At 46.7% G+C, this 23,593-nt stretch overlaps 1 protein-coding gene across 1 annotated transcript in view; it reads right to left on the minus strand.

Moving 5' to 3' along the window:
* The window catches only part of Gcn1 (GCN1 activator of EIF2AK4), a 62,070-nt gene that overhangs the window by 719 nt on the left and 37,758 nt on the right, over window positions 1-23,593 (minus strand). Inside the window, exons 34-57 of the mRNA XM_026403381.2 lie at window positions 23,319-23,565; window positions 22,778-22,899; window positions 22,341-22,455; window positions 21,314-21,493; window positions 17,611-17,831; window positions 16,136-16,204; window positions 15,816-15,954; window positions 15,530-15,726; window positions 15,241-15,383; window positions 13,393-13,510; window positions 13,076-13,291; window positions 11,676-11,840; window positions 10,181-10,342; window positions 9,819-9,911; window positions 9,412-9,555; window positions 9,044-9,313; window positions 8,695-8,808; window positions 8,013-8,243; window positions 5,881-6,074; window positions 5,640-5,754; window positions 3,160-3,256; window positions 2,612-2,760; window positions 2,037-2,144; window positions 505-723 (exon numbers count right to left, since the gene is read on the minus strand). Coding sequence (XP_026259166.2) covers window positions 505-723; window positions 2,037-2,144; window positions 2,612-2,760; window positions 3,160-3,256; window positions 5,640-5,754; window positions 5,881-6,074; window positions 8,013-8,243; window positions 8,695-8,808; window positions 9,044-9,313; window positions 9,412-9,555; window positions 9,819-9,911; window positions 10,181-10,342; window positions 11,676-11,840; window positions 13,076-13,291; window positions 13,393-13,510; window positions 15,241-15,383; window positions 15,530-15,726; window positions 15,816-15,954; window positions 16,136-16,204; window positions 17,611-17,831; window positions 21,314-21,493; window positions 22,341-22,455; window positions 22,778-22,899; window positions 23,319-23,565 — 3,828 coding nt within the window. The remainder of the gene's footprint in view (window positions 1-504; window positions 724-2,036; window positions 2,145-2,611; window positions 2,761-3,159; window positions 3,257-5,639; window positions 5,755-5,880; window positions 6,075-8,012; window positions 8,244-8,694; window positions 8,809-9,043; window positions 9,314-9,411; window positions 9,556-9,818; window positions 9,912-10,180; window positions 10,343-11,675; window positions 11,841-13,075; window positions 13,292-13,392; window positions 13,511-15,240; window positions 15,384-15,529; window positions 15,727-15,815; window positions 15,955-16,135; window positions 16,205-17,610; window positions 17,832-21,313; window positions 21,494-22,340; window positions 22,456-22,777; window positions 22,900-23,318; window positions 23,566-23,593) is intronic.

Below are 23,593 nucleotides of genomic sequence, written 5' to 3' on the forward strand. Positions count from 1 at the left end.
GTCAGAAAACAAGGCTTCAAATTCCCAGTCAAATCAAGACAAAGACATATGCTAACCTCAGAACCAAGCCACTGAGGCTGAATCCGGCAAAAAAAATAAGCCAATCAGATGGGTCCAGGGACAGCTCAGGAAAACGCTAGATGCGTTTTTCCTAAGCTGAGGGAGCAGATGTCACAGCTTTCAGTGCTTTGACTGCAGGGGCAGGGGGCTGAGGGAACAGGACTCTGGGCCTCAAAAAGGCCACTCCACTGGGGTCTGTGATACATGCTTGGAAGCCCTGGAGACTTTATTTGAAGAAAGAGCTCTACTTCTGAAAAAGTCTGAAAACCAAGATAAATCTATTTTCAGGCACCAGGACAGTCACCTAACTCTCAATCTGCTCCTGAAGGCTGAAACCTACATGGTGGCAGAGAAGAGAATGGGGCCAAGTACTATCATGCAGAAGAAAAACAGCAAGCCAAAGGCCGCAGCATGCTCTGGGAGGCACTCAGGCCAGGTTCCCACCTGAAACACCTCGTCGCCCCGCCTCATCTTGAGCAGGTTGACAATTGCCTGGTCACTGTAGGCCCTTACGACAGTGTTCTTATCCTTGGTGTTGTCAAGAAGAGCCTTCAGGATAGGCTTGATAGCCTGGGGCTCCAAGGGAGGCAGTGGGTCCTTATTTGCCCACCAGATCATCTTCTCAGCCACCAATCTGATGTCACTGGATGGGTTCTGCAGACACTGTGAGAGGAACACAGACACATGCAGTCTGTATCTCAAAGAAGCCCAAATTTTCAGCCTTGACACTTTCCCTTCATCATGGTCATTGACCCTCTGTTCCTTTCCAATGTTGTCCCTTCCCAAGAGGGTGACAGCATGATCCAGCCCCATATACCTCCCCACCTCATCTTGTGCCACCCTCCCCTTGGCTCACTACTTCTGGCCCACACAGGGTTTTAACTTCCTCAAACAAGCCACTGCCCAAGTTGGCCCCCAGATCTTCATTCTGCCGATTCCTTCTCATTCTTCCAAGGTCTGTCTCCCTGACAACCCAATCCAAGGGCCCTCCCCATAGGCTCCAAGATCTCATCCACTTTGTTCCTCCCTACTCCTTCAGGGTCCAGCCCAACAGTGGGTACTCAGTCAGTGCTGAGTGAACAAGTGAATACAAGTTGATGCCATCACAGAGGGCAGATCTAATTAGGGCTCCTAGAAATCCCAGTAGGGGGCCAGGTATCTTTGGAACCTCATTACTCAACAAGATCTGCACACAGCTGGAATCACATAGGAGCTGGTAACAGAGGCAGAGTCTCAGGCATGGCCCTATCCCATTAAAATGCAAAATCTAGTTCTGATTTCTGGGCACATAATTGCTTGAGAAGCAACATCACACTGTCTGTGGGAGTCCCACTGTTAGATTCCATGGCTTGTCCTATTAGGGCCTGGAATGGATGCCATAACCATACTAATAAGTGACATGCCACTAAGGAAAGGAGGCAGGAAGGGAAGAGTTATTAATATTTGTTTTGTTTTTGTTTTTGGTATCAGGGATTGAACTCAGGGGCACTAAACCACTGAGCCACATCCCCAGTCCTATTTTGTATTTTATTTAGAAACAGGGTCTCACTGAGTTGCTTAGCACCTTGCTGTTGCTGAGGCTAGCTCTGAACTCGCAATTCTGCTGCCTCAGCCTTCCAAGCCACTGGGATTAAAGGCGTGCGCCAGTGCACCCAGCTAGATTTATTAATATTTGAACCCAAGTTTGTCCTTAATTCTATAAAATCAAGATGCTTACAGAGGATGCCTGAAACAGTGGTTATTAACTCAATTTGGGGTCACAGGTCTGAGAATCTGCAAAAACGCTGGACTCATCCTGAAAAAATTACACACAGAAACACTCTGCTCTCCATTTCCAAGGGTCCAGAGGTCTCCTGGAGGCCATTCATGGAGAACTGGAATCCAACTAGTCAGGGGCATATTTCCCATGTCTTTCAGCTCTAGGCCTTTCTCATGAGCCAGGCTTGGTGGGTTGTACAAGGCCCCTTCCTACTCACCTTAATGAACAGACTAGAGAGTCTGGCTGGCAGCTGTCCCCCTCCTGTCTCGATGTGGTACTTCATCAGGAAGCCCATGCCCCGGACCCCACTCACCGCAATGGGGATCTATAAAGAAAGGAAAGTGCTAGACAGGCAGAGGCATCCCACTTCCTCCTTAACATGGCAGAACCAGATTCCCCGGGAATCTCCAGGACCCTTCACGACTCATCTCATCCTTAATACTTTACACCAAGGACACCTTGACATCTCTCATTTAGATGGGCTGCCCTGGCTGTTGAGGAGATGAACAAAGTCACTAGTTCCCAGGAACAGAGATCAGAGAACTTTTGACCAGGAATGGACATCTTCTTCCTCCAACTCAAAGTCTTCATTGTTTAGATGATGCAACTAGAGCCCAAAGAAATCACCAACTGGTCCCAGGGCACAATAAGTTACCAGCCACAGTAAAATAGAACCCATGCTCTGAAGACCCAGCTGGGGACAGATGTCCCCTGTGCTGGGTGAGCAGAGCCATGGCTGTGGAATACTTGCTAGAGGACGGGAGGGCTGAACCAGCAGCCTGAGAGTCTTACCCTGTCTGCCACGGCACTGCTGAGAATCATTTCCTGAACTTCACTGCTGTATCTGCCTGCACAGAGTCTGCTGGGAGCCACGTTCACAGCCACAGACAGTGCTAAGCTCCGGCCATGCCGAACCATCCAGTCAATGCCGGACACATCCGCTGGGTAGGAGGACACAACTGAGGTCAACTTGAACTTCATAGCACACCCCTACTCATGGAGTCCTGGGAGCCAAGTCCCACCAAGACCATGGTGCAGACTTAGGCATGGTAGAAATCCCAAGCCACACTGTGCCCAACCTCCCCACTTTTGTAGCAAAAGTTCCAAAAAGTAGCAGAGAAGTCTCTCACAAACTGCTCCCAGCTTCTGGCTGTATTCTTAGAGCAGAGATACTCGGGGCTACTTTCTAGTAGTGTGTTAGCAACTGGTCCCAAGGAAGGGGTATTCCAGGTGCTACAAGATCATCTGAGGGGAAGGGGAGACTGGTGCCCAGGGCCTCTTCCCTGGGGCTAAGGGGCCCAAGCCCATGAAGGGGAACTCCCTCCATACAAGAGACTTACCCAGTAAGCACTGCTGAAGGACAGTGTTAAGCTCCTCTTCCGTCAAAAAGGCACACAGCTCCCCCAGGCACCCAGCTGAGGAGATCCGAGTATTGTCCTGGAGAGCAGAATGGGGAGTGATAGGGAGTAAGGCCGGGGCCCAGGAGGGAGGGCAGAGAAGAAGATGGAACAAATAAACTCAGCAACTCTGAAGCCAGGCCTTACTCCAGGCACTGTGTTCCCAGTACCAGATTGGGACTGCCATTCACTGCAACTGCCACTTGGTGGAGAGTTAAAAATTACATGCCCAGCAAGCACTTCACGTAATTATAGAAAACTCCAGTGTGTGTGCATATGGTAATCATCATCACAATAGCAACAATAACTGTATTTACATAGCACCTTTCTCCTCGGGAAATCTGAATGCTTTACATTTAGTCTCTCAGTTACTCTCAACAGCCCTGAGACAGAAGGGGTACAGCTGGGAAAGACCGCAGCACAAAGAGGGGAGCCACCTGCCCACGGCCACCTGGGAAGGCAGCAAGAAAACAACCACTAAGCCCCCTTTTCCCAACAAATCTGTGTGTCATCTTGTACCCAGATGACTGTCTGCTGCCTCTACTGGGTCACTACAGCCAATGGGTACTTGACAAATGCTTCCAAAATGGACAGGGATTATGGAATTGGAACAAGCATAACCAGGAGTCAGAGCCTAGATTCTGGACTGTACAAGTGTGTGTGTGTGTGCGCACGTATGCACATGTCGTATGCGGGGGGTTTTCTGGTTTGTTTGGTGCCAGGGATTGAACCCAGCGGCACTTAACACTGAGCCTCATCCTCAGCCTGAATTGCTAGCACCTCACTTTTGATGAATCTGGCTTTGAACTCAAGATCCTCCTGTCTCAGGCTCCTGAGTCATTGGGATTACAGGCATGCGCCACCACACCCAGCTAAGTGAGCGTTTTCTATCAAAATCAAGGCCAGGTACACAAAGAGCTCCTGGTTACTCCCACCTTGGCTAACTGTCTCTAGAAAACAGAGGGGATTTTATATGCTGTATTATTAGTAGATGCCAGCTTGACACACATCCCTCCAAACCAACAATTTGCGGGGAAGCTGATGCCAGGCCAGCACCAACTGCCACCTTCAATCCAAGTGGAAGTTCTAAGGGGAAGAAGAAGCAGAAGCCTAGGTAAGCAAGGACAAAGCCAGCTCTGATGCCCACTCTCTCCAAAGCAAGCTATTTTAAGCTCCATTGTGGTAAACTGCAAATTTGTTTAAATACTAACATTTGTGTTGTTCATGACCCTGTAAAAGCCCTTGTTGACTGTGACCAAAAGAGGACAGATGCTCTCATCTGTATCCACAGAAGCCAGGGCTACAGCCAGATGGCAGCTGAGGACCAGGACCAGCCTTGCAGAGCTGTGTGAACAAACACAGCAGCAATGGCTGGCCCAGGTGTATGCACACGACGAAGTGTGAAACCACAGAACCCAAAGGCATGTTCTCCTAAGATTAGCCCTATAAATGTAAATTAGGCCACCACAACAGAATTGTTGTTGTTAAAAGGGAAAAAGAAAAGTCTTACCCACCCCCCGACTGGACCTGCAGTGCTTGGCAGCCAATTAACAAATGCTTCCAGACTGGACAAGGATAATGGTATTGGGCACAATCAGGAGGCACAGGGCCTGGATTCTGGGTTGTGTGTTGTGTGAGTGAGTGAGTGAGAGAGAGAGAGAGAGAGAGAGAGAGAGAGAGAGAGTGTGTGTGTGTGTGTGTGTGTGTGTGTGTGTGAGTGTGTGTGTGAGTGTGTGTGTGTGTGTGTGTGTGTGTGTGTGTGTGTGTGTGTATTGCTGAGAATGGAAGCCAGGGACTCGCGTATGATTGGCAAGCCTCTATCACTGAATTACACCCCCAACTCTTCTAAAAAATTTGAGACAGGATTTCACTAAGTTATCCACACTGGCCTCAAACTTGCAATTCCCCTGCTCCAAGTCCCTGGAATTATAGATATGTGCCACCACGCCCAACTGGATTCTGGTTTTGATTCTGTAACTGGATAAAGTGTGGCCCCAGACAAGTCTCATCCTCTCTCTTGGACAAACAGCAAAGATGATTTATCCTACCAGATTTTTAAATTTCTTAAATGTCTACAACCACGAGGCCTCATACACAAGGCCCTTCATTTCTATAAATGTTTCCTGAACCAAAAAATGAACATCTTTGATTTACAAAGAGAAATGAGGGTAGAGAGGGAAAGTGACTTAAAATTAGAGAACAAAATGGTGAGAGATCTGGAACAGCACAAATATTACTTGCATAGAATCAACAGGCTAGGGGCCCTGGGTCCTATCTCTAGCACCAAAAAAAAAATTTTTTTAAGCCAGAATCAATTATATCAGTAGAGTGGTCCAAGTAATAATATAACATGGAGAAGCCACTCAAACAAAGGAGACAAGAAACAGCAGAGCCCCCAGCCCAGCCATCCACTGCAGCTGTACCTCATCGTGTCCCAGCATGCTCAGCAGGAGCGAGACGATGTTCTTCCGGATAACAGCATCCACTTTGGCACCTGCTCCCTGAATCACAAACCTCAGGGCCTGTAGCATGGTGTCCCTAGGGAACCAATGCATTGACTTAACCCCTGCCTCTTCCCCACCATTGCCTTCTACCTGCACAGGCACAGCCCAACGCAGCTGCCTTGTCTCCTGGAGGCTACACACTCCCTCAGAAGCACCTTACCTGACACCTGGGTCCTCTATGACTCGGATTCCATTGAGCAGCTCTGTAAAGAGGGGATCCACTTTGATATGGATGGAAATGAGCTTCCCCAGCGCATCAGCAGCCTTCAGGCGCACGCCCCGGTTGGAATCCTGTAGGGCCTTGGTAAAGGTGGTCTGCAGCTGGGGCAGGAAGGGCTTCAAGGCAATTCCAACCTATGGGAAAAACACACACCCACAAAAATCATAGTTGTGGTGGACTTCAAGGCCACTCCAAGGCTACAGGAATGAAAGCAAACAATAATCACAAACCACCTGGAGTTAACCAAGCTCTCACACAGGCTAGCAATAATAGCAGAGACAGGTTCTGCTCAGCCTCCTCATCTGTTTTCAGCATCCTTCGTCACACTAGAGAAAGCAGGAGGAAGAGGAGGCGGTGGAGCAGTGACTGTCAGAGGGAGCTGCCTTGCAGCCCTGGCTGTATCATAGCTTAGCTCAGTGAAACCCATCTAGAAGGATAGCATCTCAAATCCTCCTCCTCTAAATCCATTAAAAAGCAGGGTAGGCGGCTGATGGTCAGAAGTACAGTTCTCGTGCCATGGCAGGGAGATGTCCACATAACAGCAGGTACCAGCTACTAAACAATAGATTTGCAGGCCAAGCTCTCCACACTGAGCCCTTGGAACAAGCCCATGACCCAAATGACCTTGGAGACACCTGATACACATGTGCACCCACCTCAATACAACTCCAGCTCACTCCCTGACTATACACAGAAAACAGGCATACTTAAAAAAAATACACACACACACACACACATATAAATATATATAGTTGCAGATGGAACAATTACTTTTTAAATTTTTTGAAATTGTTGATAGACTTTTATTTATTATTTGTATGTGGTGCTGAGGATCAAACCCAGTGCCTCACACATGCCAGACAAGTGCACTACCACTGAGCCCCAGCCCCAGCCTGTTTATTTTTACGTGGTGCTAGTGATGGAACCCAGTGCCTCACATGTACTAAGCAAGTGCTCTATCACTGAGCCACACCCCCAGCCCAATAGGCACACTTTTGATAAAACATAGTTGGAGCCAGTGAAAATTTAGTTCTTGTAAAAACAGGAATCTCCCTGTGTCTGTCTAAAGATTCAAAGCCAATAACATTGAACATCTGGAAACACTGGATTCAGACAGATTTGTAGGCTGCTCCAAGGCACGCAATAGGGGAAGATGGTAAATATGAATCAAAAACCTCCTGCCCATGGGTGACAACTGACTCAGGTCAGGGGCAAGCTCCATGAGGTAGGAGCTCCATTTGTGTCTAGAGCTCCAAAAATACCACAGAAAAGAATACAGCACAGAATATGAGGTGAAGATGATATTTAATTTTGTTTTAAAAAAAAAAGTCACAAAATGAGGCTGATACAATCCCATTTGGTAGCTGGGGAGTTGCTCTCACTTCCAAAGGAAAAAAACTACAAACCTTAAGTGTGCATTTGCTTCCAAACCTTGTGTAAGATTTTTTTAAAATAATGAATTTTGGCTCCATTTATACTTTAAGTCTAAGGGGTTTAATTACTACCCCCTAAGAACATCTGAAACAGTTACCACATTAAATCTTTGCTTCTTATACTTTTGGCAAAAACTGAAGTCACTTTGGTTGTTCTCAAATGTCTTTTTCATGCTCTCACCAGATTCTTTGCGTTTCTCTTTATGTGGCTGTAATAAAGAACTCAAGCAACTTTAACAGTGTTTTCATTGTTTTCACATGGCCCTGAAATTTTTACTTTAAAACTGATTCTTCAAAATAACAACCATCACCATGTACTGAGTACTTAGTATATCAGGCACAGTGTTTGGCATTAGTTCACCTAAGCCCCACAGAAGGTAGGCAGTGTCATCAGTCTCAGACGTCAGAGGCAGGCTCAGAGGTTACATGGCTTTCCCAAGGGCCATGTAGCTACTAAGAGGAGGACTTGGAATTGGACACAGTGTAGTCTGAGTTCATGGGCTCAAGTCCCTCTGCTATGCCGTTTCTCCATAATGAAGCTGTCACGTTGCTGCCAAGGGTATCGCACATCAGTGTCCTGAAGATATCTGTTCTCTAAGATTTGAGCAGACCCAAAGACCAAAACTATCAATCACTCACCTTGGCCAGTAAGAGGCTGAGTGTCTCCAGCAGAGCTGCCTTCACATTCCAGCTGAATCGGTCCCCCAGGATGCGAATCAAGGGGCCAGTGATGCTGACCACAGAGGGCCTCAGGGCGTCAGCGGAGGTCAGGCGGATCACCAAGCCCAAGGCTTTGGCGGCTTCTTCCTTCTGCTCAGGACTGCCAGTAAGGACTCCTTCCCTCAGCACTGGAAGGATGGAGGTTACCCCCTGACAAGGGAACCACAGCTGAGAGTCCAATACCAAAGGCCTCAGGCCCACGTGTCTCCCACCCAAAGCACAGTGCTCCTGACAGTCATCCTCTAGTCAACTAGGAGATGACAATTTAGGCTGGCTGGGGAAGAGGCTTAAATGAATGGTGACAAGAGGGCAAGCCCCAACAGACCAAGCACACAGAGGTAACAAACGCTGCTGCCACCTCTGCAACCCATTTGGTCTGGATGAGGTGGCCTTGACAGCTTAAACCAAGGGAAGCACACACCCTGTCCCCATCTGGCCACCATGGCAGAAGCACGCTGTATGTGAAGGCGCTGAAGAATACTCAAGCATGAAGACTGACTGACCCGCCACTGCAACAGCGCACACTGCAGACCCAGGCCAGGGGTGAGGACACAGGAAGGCAGCAGGCTGCAGCACCCTGCACCTCCAGGCCCTGACCTACCTTCTTTGGGAGGCAGAACCCTGGCACATGCTCGCCTTTGCTCTCATTGCCTATGAGCCGGATCTCCTTGTGCAGTTCTTCAATCAGTGCCAACTGGTTGCCGGCATCTAGCTTCTGTGGGAATCCAGAAAAAAGCAGTGATGATGTGCAGCCCTCCCTCTCAGGACTGCTTCAAAATAATGCAGATGTGGGAAGGGCTGGGGGGTGGTAGAAACAGGACTAGCCACAAGTTGATCAGTGTTGAAGCTGAGTGATGGGTACATGGAGGAATCCTGTCAGAATCTATTATTATAAATGTCTGGAATTTTCTCCAATAAAAAGCTTGTTGTGGGGACAGTGGTCCCCTCACCTTGGTGATGGCATTTAGGGCGTCCCAGCTCTCCTCCAGCACCACAGGACTGGAGTCGTTGAAGAGGCGGATCAGGCCTGAGAGCAGGCTCCGCAGGTGGCTGGTGTAGTCGGCCTTGGAGCGGGAGCAGTAGATGTTGAGGATGATGGCAGCAGCCTGCCTCATGCCCACCTCAGGGCTGCGGGTGGCTTCCAACAGATCTTCAATGATGATCCGGTGCCCAGTGTCATCCTCTACTGAGAGGATCACGGCCTGACAATTTGCCATCTCCTAAAACCACAGGGGACAAGTGTGCTGAGCACAGATCGTTAGGGACAGGTAAGGATGGCTGCTAATAAATGATAGAGGAATGATCGTGGCCCCCTTACCAGCTGCTCGTCTGGGGTCCCTAGCTTCTCCTTCAGGGCCAACATGACTGCCGGAAGGATCACACCAAGATGACGGGTCAGAGCGTCACCTGCCACAGACGAAAGGAAAGCCAGCACCCGGGTATTGACAGGTGGCGTAGTCAGCTGGTGGAATGATGAACAACAGCAACCTGATGAATACTGCACCTGCTCAGTGCCAGCAGTGGCACCGGCTCTTGAGGATGGACTGGCAAGTAAGGGAGCCCACACCCCACTCAGAGATGAGGGCCTGCTCCAGCAAATCTCAAGACCCTGTACTCCACCCACCACCAGCCCCCAACCTCTGCACTCAGAACTGGTCTTCACAGCAGGCCCAGGACTAACATGGTGGATTCAGGGCCTGGTGTTTGCTATGTGTTGAGATTTACCTTAGGCACGAGGTAAGGCAGCACCACACGACTTTTAATGGCCATAACTTGCTTCAGACCATCCAAGGCAAATTCTGATACCTCTTCATCATCCTGCAGAAGGACATTGAGGACAACCCTAAGAAGTTGGCTCTTGCCACATCTCTGATGTCTGAACCAGTTACACCAACTACCTCCTTACCCTCCACTGTACCCATATTTCCTTACCGTCCTAGGAAAAGCACAAAGTCACTTCTGGTCTTGCTGCACCCACTCCCCCTGGAGGCCCACATTCCACTGCCTTGGCAAAGGCAACCTACTGAGTTTTACAGCTACGAAGACAGTAAAAGTCACACTAATAGGTGTGCACCAGATCCACTTACCAGCTGCTTCAGTAAAAATGGGAGGATGTCCTCCAGAGCCTGGTGGCCAATGGTGGAGTGCAGCTGCTCAAAAGTCTTGGCTGCTGCCTCTCGGACCTCTTCCAAGGGGTCACACAAAGCCTTCCTTGCTGTGGGCACAAGGGACTCGGAGAAGTACAGTACCTGCAACAGTGCAAGCACAGTATATTAAGGCACAAAAAGCCTGGGGGGGGCGGGGGAATAAGCAAAGGGACTCAGGCCAAGGACTATAAGCCGGTCAAGCCATGACTCCCTATGTTGGACTTTTTGTTAAAGCAGAGAGGACCAGGGCTGTAGCTCAGTGGTAGAGCACTTTCCTAGCACATGCCAGACCCCAGAACTGTGTACACACGTGCACACAGAGGATACATAATACACCTTTATGAATGCCCCACCCAAACTTCATAATTAAGAGCTTTAATGGCAAGACCTCTAGGACCTGGCCCCCTTCCCCTGAACTCTTTCTTTTGCTAATCTTCCTGGAAAACTCTTAAGTCCTTCTTCAAGACTCAACCTAAAGACTTCCTCCTCTATGAAGTCTTTGGGTCTCCAACAGCCCAATGATGGCACTGCTCCCTAGGCAATCAGTTCCACCATAACGAAGCTCACTTTGATGTGCCAGCCTTGCCACTGGACTATGGGTAGCTCACAGGCATGACTCAGCCTCTGAAGGATTCAGTAACTTCTCAATTATTCACAACTCTCTTGGGTGACAGAATTTCTTTTGATTCTTTGCCAAATGCAAGTATAAAAAACAAATGTAAGACCTACACTAATAAGACACAAGAGGAGACTAGAGACTAGTAAACCAGACTAGAATGCTGAGGCTGAGAAACTGGCTGCTTGCTTACATTTCTAACTGGCCATCCACTTATTGCTTCTGGATTGCCAACCAAATCAAGGCCCATTACACACTACCAGTCTACTCTCTAGGAGTGTTTCGAGGATCAATGACCTTAGAAAGTAAGGTCAAATCTTAGAAATAGAGTACTCCAAACCCCTTGAATGTTGCTGCTATGGAAACAGAATTACTGCTAGAGACAACACATTTCCACCCACTGGGTACTTCAACTCTTATGACTCCTCTCCTGAGAACAAGTGCACACCCCTCCCCATCTGTGCCACCCTCAGCCACTCGAGTGCACACATTTCCCTTCCCACTAAGGAGGCACCACACACTTTAACCTAGCTGGTAGAGTGACACATGAAAGGGACTGCTCTGTAGCAACCTCAGGAGTACTGAATCATTTCCAGTTTCCAAAGGCCACTCAAGGAGCCTTCCACATGGCTTAGTTCTTAGCCTGCAAAACTGACAGGAAAACTAGGAAGAAAACTAAAATCTGCAAGTGGCCTGGCCAGCACCCCGCTGCCAACAGCCCCTTACAGAGTAAGGCTGGTGAATCTCTGGGGGCAGGGCTCCTGTGATCCCCACCCTAACCCAGAGACAGGCACTGCAGGGCCCTCTGAAGATACTCACAGCGTCACGGCTGGTGGACTTCATAATTTCGCTCAGCCCAATGCACACACCCTGCCTCTCGTCACTTTTTTGAGACCTCAGGCCTTCCTCAAGGATGGGGATGATCTCTGGGAGGATTTTCTCCCCCAGCTTCCGGACAAGATCTCCCAATGTCCTTGCTGCAATCTGTCAACAAAGATCAAGTCAAAATATGAACTCCCAGACAGGTACAGTGGCGCATGCCTGTAATCCCAGAGACTCGGGAGGCTGCGGAGGGAGGATTGCAAGCTCAGAGCCAGCCTCAGCAATTTAATGGGACCCTAAGCAATTTAGCAAGACCCTGTTTCAAACATAATACATAACCCTAGGTTTAAGCCCCGGTACCAAAAAAACTAAAAATATCAACTCCCTGAAAAACCCAGGGCACCAAGAGAATAACTCCAGAATGAGGACCTAGAACCTCCAGGCTTTATCTGAGTCACTAACCTTCTTCAATGTCTTACCATAAAGAGCCCCACGGTGCTCAAAACACACTATGAAAGAACTCAGTTTCACACACATATACATACCCTAAAACAAGAGCAGGCACCTTATATATGAACATGAAATTTATCACAGGATGCAAGGTCAAGGCCAGTTTCCCTGATCATTGAAAACGTATCTTGGTTACTCAAGGGGTGCCAAATTTGGAACAAATGTTTTTAAGGGGAAAAACCCATCTCCTCTCTAAGGTCTCATGCAAACCTTTCTTCAAATCAAATACACAATCTGCTTCCCAAGGTCAGGGACTATAAGTGCACCAAAGGGGGACTGGCAGAAGTGGTCATCAGCCCAGATTGGGTACCTGCTCTCAAAATCACTGAACCCCATTTGTCCCACCCGGTGCACAAGCCTTCTCATGCCAAGCTTGCTCCTCCCTGATTCCTCGCTCCAGCCACAGCGGCCTTGCCTAACCCCTACTGTGTGCCATGGTCTGCTTACAATGGGACCTTTTCATACCCGGGCCTTGTATCTAAAGCACTATTCCCTATCTAGAATATTCTCTCACCACCACTACAGCTGGCTAGGGCTTACTCATCTTTCACCTTTAAGCATTCTTTCTTCTGAGAAGCATCTGCTGACCCTCTCTCTAGGCCACACGCCTCTAGCGTTAGCAAGTATAACTGCATGCTGCACTTGCCAAAGCTGCACTCAACATCTGTTAACATGCATCTCCTCCACCAGAATGAGGCTCTCAGGATAGGGACTAAGTCTGCCTTTCTTCTCCATATAGTAAACATTTGCTGAGTGACTAAGTAAATAATTAATGTTCCTCTGTTAAAACAGAGGACCCTTGGCCCTCTCCCAGGCTCTGCAGTGCAAGGAGCTCTGAAAGAAGGCATGAGGGGCTGCTGGGCCAGAACAAGGCCTAGAAAGCTTACCGTTCTCTTATCCGCACATGTGCTTGCCAGGAATCCCAGCAGAAGCCCAAAAAGAGTAGGCAGGATCTCACGCAAGGTGCGGGGGGTATTGGAGACAACAATCTTCCAGACATGCAGGGACGCCTGCCGCACCACCAGCTGGGTGTCTGAGCGGCCCATGTAGAGGCCTGCCAACACCCGGTTCCGCCGGTCAACTCCCAGAGCTGTGATAATCGCCTATAGCCCAGAGAAGGGGACAGAGAACATGGGTGGTGAAGCCTCCAGAGCAAAGAAAGGCCCCAGGGCGTTTCCTCTGCTCAGCAAAGCTAACTTCCCACCTTGTTGGACTGGGCAGTTCCAAAGTTATCATCTTCAGAGGCAGTTTCTGTGGTCATCTTCCCTGTGACCCCTGAAATATGGAACAGGAGGTCCCCAAGTAGCTGAACAGAGCTGAACCTGAAAAGGAAGCCAAGAACAGAGTCACACTGCCTCTAGTATGGGGCACAGCCCAGCACTACACAGAATAAAGACTAGATGGAAATGTGCCCAAAATATTCAAGGTGGTGGTCTTAGAAAGGTAAGTTAAGGCAGTTTCCATTTCTTTACACTCTCCCATATATTTTCCACAAGTTTTCCACTAGTGAACAAAAAAGAAATAGGGCTAAGGTGTAGTTTAATGGTACAGTGCTTGCATAGAATGCACAAGGCCCTGGGTTCCATCCCCTGCACTGCAAAAAAAAAAAAAAAAAAAAAGGAATGAAGCTTGTGTGAAAATTTCCATAATAAAAGTCATGAGAAAGAGACAAAAGGGAAGAATTAACAAGAAACAAGTCCGACAGAGCATTACAAGTGAAGAAACCTGGAGAAGCCTAAAAGGATGAACTTTACTGAATTAGGGTTATAGCTAGGTATGGACACCTACAATCCCAGTCATTTGGGAGGCTGAGGCAGAAGGGACTCAAGTTTGAGGATGGTCTCAGCAATCTAGCAAGGCCTTGAGCAACTTAGTAAGATGTTGTCTCAACATAAAAAAATCAAAAGGGCTTAGGAATGTAGCTCAGTGATAAGGCTCCTCTGGGTTCAAAACCCACCCAGTATCAAAACAAAACAAAACAAAAAACCATAACATTTTACAGGTTTTTTTTTTTTATTTTTTTATAGTTGTGGACGGACAACATGCCTTTATTTTGTTTGTTTAATTTTTACTTGGTGCTGAGGATCAAACCCAGTGTCTCACATGTGCTAGGCAAGCACTTTGTCACTGAGCTAAGGCCCCAGCCCCAGCCCCAGTTTTATACTTTTTTAATGGTTAGAAAAATAATAGTAATATTCAAACTGAAAAATCAAGAAGTGCAGAAAGAGATAAAGGAAGAAGGCAGGGCTCAGTGGCAAAGCGCTTGCTCAGCATGTGTAAGGCACTGGGCTCAATCCTCAGCTCTGCTCCATCTACAACTACAAAAAAAAAAAAATTAAAAAAAAGGAAGAAAGCATAAACAATTGCAACCATCTTGATACTATTACCACCAGATAAGCACTTCTGTCTACACTGACACACACTCATACCCCATAACATGTGAAGTGTGCCTACACTACACATGGTTGGGCCACTACCTGCACTGTCCTGTGAACAGCAGGTTGACAAGCTCTCTGTCGGCCAATATTGTTACATACCATTCTTTGTAGTGGCTGAATAAAAGTCTAGTCTGTAGATGTGCCATATGATATTTTTCAACTGAACTCCAAAGTTTTTCAAATGATAAGCAATACTGAAATAAACATCCTTCTGCATATAGTTCTAAGTACTTAACTAAATATGTTCTTGGAATAAATTCCTAGAAATGGAATTTTGAGATAAAAGAGCATTCATTTAAAATCTTTATATTTTTGCAGTTCTAGGGATTGAACCCAGGGCTTTACAAATGCTAGGCAAGCACTCTACCATTGAACTACCCCCCCAGCCCACCATGAAATCTGAATACAAACTAGGATTAAATGAGGAAGAACTGTTTAAAACAGAGTCAGAATAAAGATGCTGCTCCAGGAATTCGAAGGTGACAAAATGGTTAAAATCAAGAGTCTGGAGATAGCCGAGAGAGTTCCTGACAACATTCTGCCCCTCATCCCTCAAGGGGAGTTCCTAAATTGTAAAACCTAGGCCCACTAGGCCTTTTGGCCAAAGGTCTCACCGAATTCTCCAAAGGTCATCAAAGAGGCCTTGCTCCAGCTGGGGCAGCAGGAGTGCAATAGCCGTCTCAGCATACATGGAGATGACTCGCTGGCCTGCACGCAGGGCAGTGTCACGCACAAACTCATTCTCATCAGCCAGAGCCTAGATATGCAGAGGGTGGGTCAGCAAGGGCTTCCATTGGCACCCAGACTCAAAGTGGCCCCAGAGACAGGCAGCTATGGCTCTCTAGGAGAACAGGGGCATATTGCTCTCATTCCTTTGTCCTTAGAGGGATCACTGGTACCTACTTTGAGGATACAGGGAATGATGGGTCCCACATAAGGGGTGAACTTGTCCCCAAAGGTGATAGGCAGGTAGTTGAACATCATGATGTAGCCATCTCGGACATGGGGCGCGATGTCCACTTTGCTGGCTGTTGCTACAATTTCTGGCATCAGCTTCTCCAACTTCTCCACCCCCAAGCCAGCCATGACCTCAGCCAACCCTGTGACACAAATGCAGAATGAATCCACTGGTTCTGAAGGCCCCCTGAAGGCGTTTCCAATCCGGCCCCTGTGCCAGCTCTGGCCTTACCTTGTGCAGCGCCTGAGCGATCCACGGAGCTCTGCTCATAGGTCAGTGTCTCCATCAGCCATGGTAACAAGTCCTCAAAACATGACTCCCCCATGCCCTTCACCATGGCCCCCAGGGCCTTGGCAGATACTGTTCGTACCTGTTAGGAAACCAAGAATGGGAACAGTGAGGCAATGTAGTTCAGTATGAGATAGCCATGAAGGAACAGGGAGGGACCCCAAGCCTCCTTCCCTTTGCCCAACAGGAATAAAAGCAGCTTTGGGGAAACAATTTTCTAGAGGCTGGGCTAAAATCATGAGCTATTCCCTCCCCAGACTCACCTCAGGCACAGGGTCCAAAAGAGAGGCTTTCAGGCCAGGCGTCACACTGGGCAGGTAGGGAGCCAAGTCCTGCCACAACACAAGAGACAACTCAGGCAGAGGCCCAATTCCTGTTTTCTCTAGGCCCTGTTCTGTTGTGGATTCTGATCTCACCCTTCTGTTAATAGAAAGCACTTAATGGGGCCCCAAACATGAAAACTTAACTTCTCACAGAACGGGTGGTATAACTAGCAAAGATCAAGGGACCAGGCCTGTGAGAACACCAGGCAAACAAATGATCAGGGAAACCTATGAAGGATGCTCAGCCCCTCCCCATCAGGTCAGACAGAGCCACCAGCTGCAGCCCTTCTCTTGGGACCAAGGCCTGCCCAAAATTCTGGAATCCTTAGGAAATATTCCTGGTACTTTCCTTTCAGAATTTCTGTATCATCTCTTTCTTCATCTCAAAATGTTTATGTCTCGTGATGTAGCGTTCAACTTTGGGGAATAACTTTAAATATAGAAAATGCCTTATGTTCACTGCAGCCTTCCTTTAAAATAGTTTTAAAAAAAAAAACAACCTTGGACCCTTAGGACCAATGATAGAATTATATAACTTATGGTATATAAACATGTTGGGACATTATATAACTACTAAAAATCAGTTTTATGAATAAATTGCTATAATAATGTTCAGGAATCTAAATTTTTTAAAAAATAGAATGTAAAAGCATTAATTATTTTAGTGCTGGGGGACTGAGGGTAAAATATTTTGTTTTTCTTTCTTTTTTTCGGTAATAGGGATTAAACCCAGGGACATGCAACCACTGAGCCACATTCCCAGCCCTTTTTTATATTTTATTTTGAGACAGGGTCTCGCTAAGTTGCTGAGGCTGGCTTTGAATTCATGATCCTCCTACCTCAACCTCCCAAACCACTGGGGTTACAGGCGTGTGCCACCATCCCCAGTTGTTTTTCTAATTTTTCATTTTCTCAAATTTTCCAGGATTGACATTACATTTCCCTTTATCTTCTTTTGTCCATCAGTGCAGAGTTGTGATAGATGCTGAACTCATGTGTGCAAGCTTTTGGGAGCAAATAAATGAAAAGAGGCTAGTCTCCCAAACTAGACCAAACTCCTCTAAGAGGTTTACAGTAGTAAACATTCATAACAAAAAAACAAAACAAAACAAAAAAAACCACTGTAAGGAGGGAAAGCAGCGGCTACTTTATTAAAACTCCTGAAAGGTCCAAGGAAAAGGTCTTTCCTCCACCTCAGTCTGTAAAAGGGACCTACAGGGTCAATCTCAGCTGAGGACTAAACTAGTGGAAACTTGAACTGCCACACTCCTGAAGATGCCCCAGAGAGCCCAGATTTCTACCTCCTACCCGAAATGGCCCATTCTGCCTGTAAACACAATCAGGGCCCAATGCCCACATTCCTTCTTATCTGCTGTGGGCAGATCCTCTGCACACCAGCCCCAGATGGTTGCTACCTTTTGGTCTGTCAGGGAATACATGTTGCCAATAATCTGTGCTGCCATCTTCCGTGTATCTGTAGAACGGTCCTGGAAGGCTCTCTGGACAATGGGCATGATGAGGGCCAGTGACGGGGCATCAATGAAGTGGACAAATTTGGTGTCCAACAGGGTCTGTAGGCACTTCTGGGTCTTCCTTGAGGGGTCCGTCAGGGCATCCAGCAGGACTGGGGCAATGGCTGCAGATCCACACAGGAGAGAGGCTGGTTTATACAAGTCTATGAAGTGGCAAAGTCACAGTGTCTGCAGAACTAAAGAACAGGGAGACTGAAGCACCTCCTCCCTAAAGCCCTACCAGTTGTCAGCTGCAGAAGCCAGTCTACCTACAGAAAGCAATCCTTGCTCCACTTGCAGGACAAGGAGGTCACTGTGTAGAGGTGACAGCCGTCACCGTTCTGCACTGCAACTGGTGATAAAGCAGCACTTATGGGCTGCTTGAGTGCACTGAGCTACAACCAAAGTGCTGCGCCTCAGCAGGGTTGTTTCTTAGGAACCAGGGAGCTTATTGGGAACCAGCAACCAAATAGTGGTTTTGTGAAAAAACCTGTTTAATGAAAGTGCTTGAACCATTGTTGGAAATGAAGTACTCAATACTTAGAACAGTCAAGGTGAGATAAAAACGAGTTCTAAAAAATTCAGCATCAATAGCTCAGCAGAAGAAATTCCAAAAGAAATACCTGCTTATCTTTTCCACAAGCCCAAACAGTTTAATCACTATAAAGATCCATGTTGGCGGGGCTGGGGTTGTGGCTCAATGGTAGAGCGCTCGCCTCGCATGTTTGAGACCCTGGGTTCGATCCTCAGCCCCACATAAAAATAAATTAGTGAAATAAAGGTATTGTGTCCAACTACAACTAAAAAATAAATATTAAAAAAAGATCCATGTTGGCCAACAATAAAAAAAGAATAACCCAATTAAAAAGTGGGCAAAAGATATGAATATACCATTCTCCAAAGAAGACATATAAACAGCCAATGAGCACATGAAAAGACACTCAAAATACCTCATTAAAAATGTAAATCAGGGGCTGGGGATGTGGCTTAAGCCGTAGTGTGCTTGCCTGGCATGCGCAGGGCGCTGGGTTCGATCCTCAGCACCACATAAAAATAAAATAAAGATGTTGTGTCCACTGAAAAACTAAAAAAAAATAAATAAATTAAAAAAAATGTAAATCAAAACCACAATGAGAGGCTTCTTCATACCCACTAGGATGTCTATAATCAAAAAGAGAATAACAAGTATTGGCAACTGAGACCCTTGTACATTGCTGTTGGGAATGTCAAATGGTGCAGCCATCTGGACGCTGAAAAACAGTCTGGCAACTCTTCAAAAAGTTTAACAGAGTTGTCAAATGACCCGCAATTCTATTCCTAAGTGTCTAACCAAACTAAAAACATAACATCTAGACAAAAACTATTACTCAAAGGTTCAGAGCAGCATTAAGCTTAAGCCAAAAAGTGGAAATGACCCAAATGCATGTTAATGGATAAATGAATAAACAAAATGTAGCATATATTCAGCTGAACTATGGAATGTTATTCAGCCATAAAAAGGAGTGATATGTGCTACAGCATAGATGAAACATCACACTGATTGGAGTCAGACACAAAAGGTCACTTACGTCTTCTATGGTTTGTATGAAATGTTCAGAATAGGAAAATCCAGAGAGAAAGAAAGTAGATTAGTGGTTGTCAGGGGTTAAAGAGGGGGAGGGGGTTGAAGAATGACTGCTAATGGACATAAGGTTTCTTTCTAACTGATAAAATTGCCCTGGACGGTGGTGATGTTTAAACAATTTTGAAATATTCTAAGTGCTACCAAATCATACAATTTAAGAGTAAATTTGAAATTATGCAAATTACATATCCATTAAAAAAAAAAAAGATTCATGCTCGATTCCTAATGTGATAGACATGAGACTGTTCGGGGCCTTAGAAATACCCAGGGCTATTGGGCACTATCAAAGTGGAACTCATAGGTGAAGAATAGACTAGTGGTTACCAGGGCTAAGGAGATGTTGGTCAAAGGGTACAAAGCTTCAGGGGGGTAGGGTGAGTAAGTTCTGGAGATCCAGTGTACAGCATGGTTACTACAATTAGTAATATTATGTTGTACATTTGAAATTTGTTAGGAAAATAGACCACAAAAAAAGTAAGCTATGTGAGGTGACAGATACGTTAATTAGCTTAACTGTGGTAATCATTTTGTAGTATATGCATGTATCAAAATATCATGTTGTGCCTATAAACATATAAATTTTTACTTATAAATATATGGTAAAGCTGAAAAAATGTAAATAAAAGCAAATAAAAAAATTAAAAGCATGCATTCTTACTAAATTTTATTTGTTTGCCCTATCAGTCATTGAGAAGTGTTCTGTATTCTCTCATTATGACAATGGATTTATTAATTTCTCCCTATAGTTTTATATATTTCAAGGGTATTAAATTTAGAATTGTTATATCTTCTTAGAAAACGAAAATATTTCTCACTATGTAATGGCCCTCTCTACCTTACAGAAAGCTTTTTTTCTCAAAAAAAGAAAAAAAAAATTCTCAGGCTGGGGTTGTGGCTCAGGGGTAGATCTCTCATCTCGCATGTGCAAGACCCTGAATTCGATCCTCAGCACCACATAAAAATAAATTAATAAAATAAAGGTATTGTGTCCAACTAAAACTAAAACAAAAATAAATATTAAAAAAAAAAACAACAACAACAATCCTCAAACTCTATCCAGGCACAGTGGTGCCCACCTGTATTCCCACCAATGTGGGAGGCTGAGGCAGGAGGACAGTAGTTCAAAGCCAGCCTAGGCAACTTAGCAAGGGCTGGGGATGTAACTCAGTGATAGAGCATGCCTGCATTCAATCCTCAGAACCACAAAAATAAATGATTTATTTATTTAAAAAAATCCAATTCTCCCAAACTCATTCCTTAAAAAAAAAGTGGGGGGTGCTGGAATCGTAACTCATTGTTAGGCTCTCTCAAAAAAAAAAAAAAATTTTTTTTTTAAAAACCTTCATTATTTTCTAAGTTAGCAAACACCTAATAAACACACTAGGCAAGTGATGCCCCAAGTTGAAGTTTAAAATGTTAAAATAAGGGTTAGGCATGTGGCTCAATGGTAGTATCTGCCTAGCATGCATGGGGCTCTGGGTTTGATTCCTAGCACCACTAAATAAACAAACAAATAAATAAATAAATTGTTAAAGTGATCTGCCAGTCCAGGTGGCTGGCTGGATTTGGTTCCTAGCAATCAGCCTCTTCCCATTCCTTAGAAAAAAATCAAACTAAACAGCATAGTTAAGGAACTCACCTTTCCCAGCCCTCTATCACAGGCCTGCTATAATGAGATGAAATAATCAGTTCCCAATAATCTAACACTCACAATGGTGCTTTTGTGGTCCACATTGCTGACCTCACGGCTCAGCTCAGTGGATGGGGAACTCTCAGAACCAAGCTGTTCCTGAGCCAGTGACTCAGTGTCCCTTTGCATGCAGTCAATGATGCCTGTTCCAGAACAGTGCAAGAAAAGACTGCTTCCAAACTCCTTTCAACTAATTATTCTAGGAAAAGGACTTTAGCATTTAGAGGTTATTTCCTGCAGTGTCCAAAGGGGAGGGGGCCACCAGAACAAGTTCCCTCGCGGGAGAGGCATACCAAGGATCTCCGGGTTCCTGATGACGGAGCCAATCTGCCTGAGTGCCTGCTGTCCAGCCTTCTGCACTTTGACGTGGGAATCAGTCAGCACCTCTGTGAGCTTGGGCACAATGTTGGGTAGGCAGGACGACAGCTGCTTGGGAGCACAGTATGCCATTGCTCCAAGCAGTTCCACTGACCCTGCAGACAGCATACATGCTCAGCACTGAATCACTGAACACAGGTCAACAAATCACCTATGATTGCTGCAGACTGTGCTCAAGCAGTCCAGGAAGGAAGACAGAGACAACAAAGGCCCCTGAGTCCTGCTAAGCTGTAGGGTCCCAGGTAAGGGGGCAGGTAGTACGAGGCAAAGGGACAAAACCAGGAAGGGAGAGACCTGGCTTAGCCTTGCATTACCACTCAGACTAATTCACTAAAATTCTCAGGCCTGTTTCCTCCTCTCCAAACCATAATAACTCTGCTTGTATCTATTTTGCATATTAGGGTTCCAGACCATGATTATATTTCTAAAAAGAATTTACTGGAGGTAAACAGCTAAAAGCCACAGAACAGCTTTCATGCTTGGGATTTCCTAATTTAGGGCTGTGGCTCAAGTCAAAGACCTGTTCTGGGCATAATAGCACACAAAACCAGCCAAGCGTGGTGGCGCATGCCTGTAATCCCAGCAGTTCAGGAGGCTGAGGCAAGAGGATCTCAAGTTTAAAGCCAGCCTCAGCAACTAAGTGAGGCCCTAAGAGACTCAGTGAGACCCTGACTCTAAATAAAATACAAAAAAGAGCTGGGGATACAGCTCAGTGTTTGAGTGCTCCTGGGTTCAATCCCCTGTACCAAAAGAAAAAAAAAAAAAAAAAAAAACACACACACACACACACAAACCATAGAAGGGCCCTACTGCCTAAAGGCACAGAGTCTTGGCCTTGCCCCTGCACTGGGGACCACACACACAGAACAAGAACTGTGGATCCCTATTGAGGGCAGTTTTCAAAGCAGAAGTTAAGGAAGACACAAAAGGGAGTGGCCTTACCAGCTTTGGTCCGCCAGGATTCCTCCTCCAGGGCAGCCAATAAAGAGGGGAGCACCAGCTTCACCCCGTGAGCACTCAGGTTGCTCATCACAGCTTTGGCACAATCATCTGCAGCCTCAAGGGAGGAGAGAAGATGTTCAGAGGTGTCCTTACCCGAGCAAGGGACAAGGTCTGATGCTAAAACTAATGCTTCTCCAATGACAACACATATGGGTCTGTGGGCAGAACCCATGCCACAGCCTACAGGGACAGTGAAAACACATCTTGTAAAGCTTCAGTACTTTAGGGAATCAGAGGGGAATCCATACCAGTCACAAGTGCCCCAGGTGAGGATCTGAGGGGTTCCACTGGTGGGGGCTCTATGTCATTTCAGAGGCTCTGCAGGCCAAGGCTCATACCCAGCAACCATGCTTCTCCCACACAGCCTTGGGACTTACCTCACGCACGTACTGATTCCCATCCCCAAAGCACAACAGCAGGTGGGGCAGCACATGGACCACATAAGGCTCGAAGAGCTTCCCCAGCATGGTGCAAAGCATCTCGAAGGCAAAGAGGGCTCCTGGGGGCAGAAGGCAAGATAGCTGGGAACAGAATGTCCTCTGGGGACTGCCACAGGAGACAAAAAGAGTCAGTAACCTCCTGCTCCTTCACTCTATGGAAACACTCAGGGAAGCCATGGTACTAGAGTGTAGCAATCACTGTTTCAGCACCCATAGCAGGCATGTGGCAGATTGGAGGGGAGAAGAAGGCAGGGAGCCATCATCACTTCCTGGGATTAACAACTGGAAAGACAAAACATCTCTCAACTAAGGGTCCTGCTGACTTAGAAATTACAAAGTCCAGCCAAACCAGAAAGGATGGGGCTGGGATGGGTCACACACCCGCCAGTCAGCTGGGAAGGAAATGCCAGCTTCCTTCCTCTGGCAGCAATGGGCACTGACTTCCCGTGTGGGCAGCACAAAGCCCAGAGATGCTCACCCTCACGCCGGCGGAAGTTCTTCTTATCCTGAATGGCATCAGTCAGTGCTGCCATCATTTCCTGCTGTTTCAAAGAGAGGATGCCCAGGCCCTTCACAAGGCCTGCCAGCCCATATGCAGCCCCTTTACGCTCTGCATACTTGTCTGACTCCAGCAGCTGCTGCATGAGCCGCTGGATCATCCCTCCAGCGTCCTCCTTGATGGCTGGCACCAGAGGCGGCAAGCAGCTGGCCACGGATTCCTGAACCTATCAAAGAGGCCCACCTCATCAGTGC

Source organism: Urocitellus parryii, chromosome 3, assembly GCF_045843805.1.
Source record: "Urocitellus parryii isolate mUroPar1 chromosome 3, mUroPar1.hap1, whole genome shotgun sequence".
Taxonomy (NCBI): domain Eukaryota; kingdom Metazoa; phylum Chordata; class Mammalia; order Rodentia; family Sciuridae; genus Urocitellus; species Urocitellus parryii.